This window comes from Perkinsus marinus (assembly GCF_000006405.1).
Source record: "Perkinsus marinus ATCC 50983 genomic scaffold scf_1104296931260, whole genome shotgun sequence".
Classification (NCBI taxonomy): domain Eukaryota; phylum Perkinsozoa; order Perkinsida; family Perkinsidae; genus Perkinsus; species Perkinsus marinus.
In genome coordinates this window covers 187,687-196,009 of record NW_003215828.1, presented here as the reverse complement: position 1 = coordinate 196,009, position 8,323 = coordinate 187,687, and the positions used below count along the sequence as shown (strand labels likewise).

Genomic DNA, 8,323 nt, shown 5'->3' with positions numbered 1-8,323 from the left:
AATTATATTTCCGACTACTGCATAGCGCCGCGAATATCGCGTTTTTCACAGAAACTCCAATACACTAAGAACCATTTATAATATTTCACATTATCATTCATATACTATCTTCATTTCAAGATGAGAGCATTCATTTACACAGTTTCGGAAGATCCTACTTCTACTGCTTCCCCACGAGTTGGACACTCCATCAGCCGATCAGCTTCCTCGACAGTGATGTACCTCTCAGTGAGGAAGGGGTCTCGGTGACGATCCACTCCAGCCTGATAAGAACTCTCGATATCGAGCTTGTGTGTGGAGGCCACGACGACCCACGCAGTCATCTCTATTAGAAGCGATCATTCGTGTGAGCTCCTCGTTGAGATCTTCCTCGCCAACCGCGATGACATGTGTCATGAGTTTCCAATACAGCTACACTCACTCAATCAACCTTCACTGACTACTTGTCAAACAACACATACCGTATATACATACAACTTCTTTTTCCCACATATTTCCATTTATCCAAAACTCGGAATAATTCGCGCCATTTAAACCATCGGCGATGTCAACAGAAATTCTACGACTACGAAAGTAATTTCAAATTTCAGGATGATTCCAGTAAACACCCGAGAGTTGCTTATGCGCCACAACTCCGACGGCACCACGTGAAACGGTGATACACCAACACACAACATAATGAATGTCATTTCCACGCATTGTATTGCTTCTTCCCCCCTTCCCCAAACCGGAACCTAAAGTGAAGCTATCAAGCTCATGCCGTTGGTATGCCTCTCACCCGCACCCAGCGGTGCATATCTCCATACACTTCGCTGAGTTTCCTGGTGATCCCGGAGATCTGAGGGCACCGAAAAATAAACATCAAAAATTTTTCGTTTAAATACATGGGCAAGGACTCAAAGACTGAACTTGTTGTCGTTGTTGTTGATGATGATGATGATGATGATGATGATGATGATGATGTTCACTGACCTGTCGAGCACCACATAGTTGATATTAGTGTTGGTATCCTCAACAATGCTGTCCTTGAAACACAGTCTGAGGCAGAATTCCTCACACCCTCGCATATCCCGGATCTCGTTGTCATCCGCTGCACAGGCCTTCTGACAAAATCTGAACCGCATCAAATCATACGAACGACTTGACGCCATGTAGACAAGCATTATGGGGAAACATTGACATGCTCAACGACGTGTGTTGGTGATGATGTGAAAATTCTGAAGGAATTTCGGGAAGTTCTGCGATTTTTTTTCATCCATACGAGCTCGGGAAAAAACCAACAAGAATTTCCCATGTTGACTATGTGCGCATTTGCTCACACTGCTGACAAAAAAAGTCATATTAGAAATACTCATCTGCAGTGTGGTAAAATATGCACATGGTCAACTACGTGTGTGGCCTAAATTCGGGTAATTCTCATTGGTTTCTGTGCATTTCTATCCTAATTCGTATATAAACGCTTATTCGAGTAAGGAAAATCCGGACTCACTCTTAAGATCAGCTGAGGGGAAGCAAACATATACTCCAACGCTGCTCATCTGGATTCGCCCCCGAAAAGTATTATCACCGTAGCAGTGCTATAGATGATGCTCACTACACTTACAGGCGGTAGGTATATATATCGGTGAATTTATCCGAGTCGCTAACATCAGATACCGTGTTGCATCTACCGATACAGGTGGTCGGGTCGGGCATGAGTTCTGTAAAGTAGTCCCGTAGGAAGGCCAGAGGGGAGCTCATCAGAAACAACAATCTCCACTATTCCAGACCCGCGTTGACAAGTAGATAATCGTTGGGCAGCCTGAGTCCAAATACACTGAACCCTAAACGGCACAGCTTTCTACTATCACTCCACTGTTCCTCGACCCCAGCGACTGATAGTCGTGATGATTGACAATAGTACTGAACTCAAGATTGGAAAGGAGGGCTCTTCCGGCAGTCCGTGGTAAGTAGTCGGCAATTCAACGAAGTCTCACAGCAGCCCCACAACAGCAGCAACAGCAGCAACTACTACTACTACTACTACTGCTGATGGCTGACGATAAGAATGTCGTATTGTAAGTATTGCATTGATGAGTCCTCTAAACACCCCTTTAGAAGAGTGCAGCAGCTAGCTCAGGAGGGATACCACCTTCCTTGTACATAGTCTCGAAGTTTTGGTAGATGGTTGTGACAGCAAGGATAATACCTACACAAGAGTCAGTGGACAGCCAATGGTGTTGCCAGTAAGGTCGACGCCCTTACCTGCACCGCTTCCTACAGCCCCAAGGAGCTCTCCAGTCACTGCGATCGCCCCGACCACAACGCCGCCAACAACAGCACAAGGCGTGATGTATTTATCCAGGACCTTAGGGGGGAAATAATACAACGCCTCCTATTGAGAGGAACTAGGCTCACTGAGATGACGGTGGAGTCTCTGTAGCCACGCATGGTCATCTGCTGGTCCTTGAGCTGACGAGCGATGTCTCTAGCACCGGTCCCTGATACCTATAAACGACATGTGGTGGGATAGAACCAACTACCTTAGCATGTATAGCACAGCATTCTACTGACTAGACTAAACCACCACTGCTTACATTGAGCCACATTCTAGAAGCGATACCGCAAGAGATCGGCACCGAGGAGACGAAGATGATCAAGTTGATGGGGTCGGTGAATATCGATACGGTAGATTGAGGCGGTGAGAAGTAGTAGGCCAGGCCGGCAATCTAAGAACGGAGGAATATCCACAACTATAGGGAAGGGGAATCAATGAGAGTACTACCGGTCGGGCGAGCCCAGTGAACTCACTGTATTCCCATTTGCCCAGGAATCCAATGACCTTCATCTCGGGGAACCTGATTAAAGATAAAATAGTAGTGCCAGGGATCGAACCCGCGACCTACATAGCGTAGAGGATCTGGGATAGCAGATAAGCATTGGCCAGACAAGTAGCGTAGATGATGATGGGCATACCACCAGTGTAGAAGAGCTTAATAGGGTACATGCCGGCATGAGACCTCGCTTTAACGTGCTTCACGGGGAGCTCCACTCGGAACACCTGGTCATGACAAAATAGAAATAACCACTCCATCTCTGATGGGAAACTACCTGGAAGTAGTTGACCAAGGCGAAGATGAACACTGTCGCCAAGAGAGTAATAATATTGCCCGCACCGCTACGGAACATAGCCTCCTTAAGGCCACTGATACCATCTCTGAACGTGAGCTGGAACAAGGCCAGCACCACACCTAATGAGCACCATGCACCAACATCACTACAACTGCTGTGTGCATACCTTCCTTCTCCGGGCCGCGACCAACATCGATGGTCTTGAAAGACAAACCACTTGATAAGATCTGTTCACATACGCTCATGGCAATGAACGTGTTAATACCGGTGGCACTGAATTGAAGTTGATGCTATACTGTGAAGGGAACAGCAGTCAATGTGGTACCCAAAGCCATATCCCTTCTGAAGGAGCTCATCCATAGACATCACTGCGATACTTGAGATAACCATCTGGCCCACTAGGAGACCCGCATTGAGACCACCTGAGGTGAAGTCATGGAGAGAGTGCCGCCCTCATGTGCATTACCAATGGCCGATATAGGGCCGAAGGCACCGGCACCGACAAGGAGAGAAGCTTGGACTAATGCAACGAGGACCACGACGACCTTTTGAGCACCTGAGCAGACGTTGAGGGGTCGCTACAAGGTAGGAGGATCCACCTTGGAACAAAGCGCGGTCCTCCTTCCTGCTGAGATCCGCTGAGATGAGCCTTGAACCGTAGAGGAACTGCATTATCATACCGGCGGTTAGTACGGGGGCCACACCTGCGAGTCAGGGTCATGATATACCCGTGATCTATCTCCTACCTAGCTCCCTCAGTGAACCCTGTTGGCTGCCCATGAGAGTCCTAAGCCAGTAGAAGGGGTCAACAGTGGACCCCTTCCCCATGCCGTATAATCGGATTTCCCCCATCACCATGAACATGAATAAGCAAGTAGCAGTCCATACCATCTGAAACGTCGAAAGACTCTAGTGATATAACAAGGCCAGAAGGGCTACCCTCTCGTTGAAAGGGATTCTCCTGTCGGGAGTTGTGGTCTCGGGCAGGAGCCGCATAACGGGTCGGAAAACATCCAAGAACCTCATTGCCGGTGAAAAATAAACTGAGGAGCACAGCAGGTCCTACTATGACGAGTTTATCCATCCTTGAACTCTCATACGTACACAGTCTCTTTACTGCGATAGCATCTCATGCGACACTTCAGCTCATACAGTTATCCAGAATTTCCGACGTGGAGATACGATTAAAACAAGGTCTGACGTTAACGAACGTATTCGAAGTTCAGATACCTAAGATGGGTTAAGCTGAGAGGATGACGCCCACCGTAATCCCGTCATCGAAGGTTACTGAGGACCAGGGAGCCCTTCCACTTCTGTTGTAGCTAACCGATTACTCAGCTATGCGCTCACTCCCAAACCGAATGAACTATCGAATCGTTCGCAGCAGAGTCAGCTGGACGGCGTATACGGTCCGAGAGGCCGGAGCCGACGCCTTCGGCAATCTCTTGGTTGTTGCTCACAGCCGGCACCGCTCAGCGAAAAATTGCGACTCGAGGGACATACCGACAATCGAGGGCTCTCAGCAATAGCGTGAAGAATGTTAGAAATCTACGGGCGACAACCAAACGTCAATAACAAACGGTCCTGTAGCTCAGTGGTTAGAGCGACGGTCTTATGAGCCGTAGGCCGCGGGTTCGACCCCCGCCGGGACTATATTCTCTCTGAGGTCTAAAGTTCATGTTTTTGCTTGTGAAGCGAACACTTTTGCCATGATGTCGACTTGTATCACCCTTCTTCGTTCCTTATCCCGCTTCAACAACAACACACTCTTCTTACCTTCTCAGTTTGGTCCGTATCGCCTGATGGCTGCATCATCATCTTCGTCTGGAGTTCGGAGCTCCTTGATCAAAAAGTTGGACAACTTCGAGGCCCAGCTCTCGAGTTTAGAAGACCATCTGAAACCATTGATGGACACCGACTACGAGGAACTGATGTCGAAGATGACACGTAATAGCCGGCACTCAAGGGGAGGGGTAACGCAGCTCGGCTGGCCTGAGAACATCAGTCCTATAATATGAGAGACACGAAAGTCGACGAATTTTTCTCTCAAAGTGATACTGTGATACTACTTCGAAACTGCCGTCATAACAAACTTTTTCGGGTAGCATTGGGTATCTCAGAGCTATATCAAGTCTTGTTGTTCCTCTCAGCATTGGAGCAGAGCGAGCTTAACGTTTCGCTGGCCTTTACCACGGCCTCGTTGTACTGGATGTTCCTCAAAACCCAAGGCACTGATGTGAAGACACATAAGATCAAGGATGAGATTGTACGATTAGCTGCAGCACTCGTCATTATCACTGTGGCGTCAATGAACTATACGCGATATATCCTCAGGACCGGGTCAAGTCTTACATGGCACGAATCAAGAAGGCCTCGGAACAGGAGGATGCGAAGAGTAGTACCATGGGATCGAGGCAAACCATAGGCGCTCAGATTACTTGTCGTTGTTTGTGTCGGGGGGGGCAACTCTATGAATGGACGCCTTGTTTTTATTAGCTCGCAAACGCGATGTAGTCTTGAACAAGGACGCTGCTGCCCGCATTGTGAAGGCTCACACGACAGAGACAACAGTGCAAAGCAGTAGCAAGCGCAAGGCTGAAGAGGCCAAGCAAGAGAAGGATGAGGAGGAACCCAAGACAACCTCGGGCAAGCAGGCAAAGAGGTGTAAGAAGAGCGCGTGAGTACAATGATGCTGGTTCCCTACGTCTACTAGATCGAGGAATCGCCCGTTACTCTGGATTGGCGTTTTCGATCCAACGTTGGGAAGTGCTGCGTTGAGTCGGTATCAATAACGCTTCCAGTCAGAATTGCTTGATGCCCATGTCTGATTGGAACAGTGATGAATGTGTGAACTCATCGATGGTACTGGCGACAGTATGTTTGTTAATGGCTATCATCATGCCGCTATTACGTATGCGGGAGAGCCCATGAGGTACTACAGGCGGGGTATTACCTCAAATTCACTAACTCTCTATGACATGTGTCTCTGTTTCAAAGGCTATGCTGTGATCTGAACTCTGTACCCCGAGAGACCGGATGAAGTAAGTCCGTTCTCATATGTACTAGGTTGAAGACGAGACTCTGAGGTCAAGCAGCAAGAGCTCCCGACAGCAAGAGCCGCCAGCATGGACTGCTGTGGTATTGGAAGGAGGCCTGCTCATTACAGAGAGGCAAGAGACCATGACGAGAAGCTTGAAACTGTCTGTTCTCCACGTCTGTGTAGTCTGCACTCGGGAGTCTCTATGATAGACTGCTTGGTGCTCTCCTGGTTGACTTATCGGTATTTAGAGTAAGCTCTCTCTGTATTCGACTGTGAGATGGCATCATGCTCACTGCTCCGATGACTAACCCGACCACGGTAATGGGGCATTTCAATGGTCACTACGCTCCTTCGCAAGACTAGACGCCAACGGCGAGGGATCGCCAAGCAGTAATAGGATGTAGTGCTGACTCTTCGAGCATTCGTTTGTCCGCTTATCGGCTCTGTCTTATGCTCCCCAGGGTCGACTTGATTATAAACGCTAATTATTACGCTAGTTATCTCCCAATCCACTCCGGCATTATCCCTCTGGGTCAAGTCGGAGCGGCAGCCTGGCCGAGTAGTCAGCCGTCCCTGTTGCCCTACTGAGTCACCTCGAAGGCTGAGGTTCGATTCCCACCGAGGTTATCTGACGGATACCGGGCTGTGTGTGCATGTTTACGTTATCATCTTTGCGGACATCAGGCTGTTCGCATGTCTCCATCATAGCGCAAGACTGCACTCCTTCTACTTCCTGGTCATTATTGTGTTGCCTCCGTATCTTCATTCTAACTCTACCATGAAATTAATAGCATGCCCCCCATCGTTCTTTTGTCGATAGGTTCAGATTGAGTTGGTATGAACTCAATCACATCAGGAGTGTGATTTTCGTAGGTGTTATATTTTAACATCTATTATGTATCCGACCCCTGGTATCCTCCCAACAGCCAATAACTTGGGTCAGCAGCCCATGCACGCTATCCCGGGCAACCTGGCTAAGCCCACCACTAAGGCCGCGCAGGATGCCTCTATGGAGAAGAGCTATACTCGGTAGGACCACCTTAGCCGCCCTAGTACTTGGGGTGACCTCTCCTCTCAGAGTTTGGGTTGGAGGCCTCCCTCGGAACACGTCCGTCGAGAACGTGAAGGAAGAACTGCAACGTATCTTTTCCCAGTATGGTCAGGTCTCGGACATATGTGTGATCACCACTGCTAGAGATGTAGCCTTTTCCTTCTTCGGCTCTTCGCTGTGGCTCATGGTCCTCTGGTATCCTTAGGTGATGGCCTTCATTCAGTACGGAGTCGAATCGGATGCCTCTAGGGCTCAGGACGAGATCAATGGCACGTACATCCTAGGGTCGCGTGTGAAGGTGATGATAGAGTGTTGTCGGGATTATGAAAGGCAAACAACGATCAGGTCAACTACGCAGTCATTCGTGGGTCGGCAGGGGCTCCTCAAGGGCCGGGGGCTATACAGCAAGAGAAGGATGCGAAGAGGAAGCGACGCCGGTGAGGTCCTCTGCCAGGAGTCCGGCTGCTCGGCCTTCTCCTATATCAGAGGATGGAGAGAGGAAGTGTTTTTATTATTCAGAATACCTCGGGAAGGCTCCGTCTTTGAGGTTATCGTAGTGGGCTTCCCGCAGGACATTACTGAGGATGAGTTGACGAGGATTGGAGAGCAGTACCAAAGTAAGCAGTAAGGGCCAGTCGGCTCCGGTATTCATCGTGTCGATCTTGAGATGTTGTCACTTCCGTTCAGGTCGCGATATTGAGAGTCTTCAGCTTGTATCGAAGTGGACTGATGGAGACGACAAGAAGTACATCGTTTTATCTATCAATTCTGTGTTAACCTGTATTACAGGAACGACCAGTCGACGAAGTCGTCCTCCCCTACATGCTTCTGCCTCCTATCCTATTCTGTACGCCGTGATGCAGTACGATGTCGCCGAGAGCTGGATGGTGCTTATTTCGAGGGCGGTGACAGCAACAAGAAGGATCGATATAGGTGGGTACCGTTATTGGTCTTTGCCGTTTCACAAAGCCTCTTGTGTCAGACTGTCCGCCTATACTCTACGGCAATACAATGCCAAATACGCCCGATAAGATCGTGCTCGATCACGTAGTCGAGAGAGGTGAGGATCCTCGCGTTATCTCTCATTGATCGGCTCTGTTTCAGCTCTGCCAGTCGGGAGT

At 48.9% G+C, this 8,323-nt stretch overlaps 4 protein-coding genes and 1 non-coding gene across 5 annotated transcripts; 3 read left to right on the top strand and 2 right to left on the bottom strand.

The window, feature by feature from the left end:
• Positions 1-896: 896 nt before the first annotated feature.
• Positions 897-1,695, bottom strand: Pmar_PMAR008936 (hypothetical protein; the record flags this gene model as incomplete). The annotated part of the gene is made up of 2 exons (XM_002786763.1): positions 897-1,113; positions 1,604-1,695. The coding sequence occupies 2 exons, from the start codon at positions 1,693-1,695 to the stop codon at positions 897-899; spliced, it is 309 nt and encodes a 102-aa protein (XP_002786809.1).
• A 398-nt stretch (positions 1,696-2,093) lies between these two features.
• On the bottom strand, positions 2,094-4,137 carry Pmar_PMAR008935 (protein transport protein Sec61 subunit alpha, putative; the record flags this gene model as incomplete). The annotated part of the gene is made up of 13 exons (XM_002786762.1): positions 2,094-2,188; positions 2,245-2,347; positions 2,398-2,487; positions 2,577-2,708; positions 2,765-2,837; positions 2,886-3,040; positions 3,091-3,230; positions 3,278-3,384; positions 3,437-3,533; positions 3,578-3,667; positions 3,711-3,815; positions 3,858-4,002; positions 4,051-4,137. 13 exons carry the CDS (start codon positions 4,135-4,137, stop codon positions 2,094-2,096), a joined length of 1,419 nt encoding a protein of 472 aa, XP_002786808.1.
• Positions 4,138-4,691: 554 nt separating this feature from the next.
• Positions 4,692-4,764, top strand: Pmar_PMAR008934. Its single transcript has one exon. It is a non-coding gene; the product is annotated as a tRNA-Ile (tRNA).
• A 129-nt stretch (positions 4,765-4,893) lies between these two features.
• Pmar_PMAR008933 (conserved hypothetical protein) lies at positions 4,894-5,866 on the top strand. Its single transcript, XM_002786761.1, has 4 exons — positions 4,894-5,058; positions 5,262-5,377; positions 5,446-5,506; positions 5,608-5,866. The coding sequence occupies exons 1-4, from the start codon at positions 4,914-4,916 to the stop codon at positions 5,790-5,792; spliced, it is 507 nt and encodes a 168-aa protein (XP_002786807.1). The 5' UTR covers positions 4,894-4,913; the 3' UTR covers positions 5,793-5,866.
• Positions 5,867-7,046: 1,180 nt separating this feature from the next.
• Positions 7,047-8,233, top strand: Pmar_PMAR008932 (hypothetical protein; the record flags this gene model as incomplete). The annotated part of the gene is made up of 8 exons (XM_002786760.1): positions 7,047-7,180; positions 7,230-7,350; positions 7,408-7,500; positions 7,533-7,639; positions 7,722-7,819; positions 7,890-7,982; positions 8,066-8,135; positions 8,185-8,233. The coding sequence occupies 8 exons, from the start codon at positions 7,047-7,049 to the stop codon at positions 8,231-8,233; spliced, it is 765 nt and encodes a 254-aa protein (XP_002786806.1).
• Between the last annotated feature and the right edge of the window lie 90 nt (positions 8,234-8,323).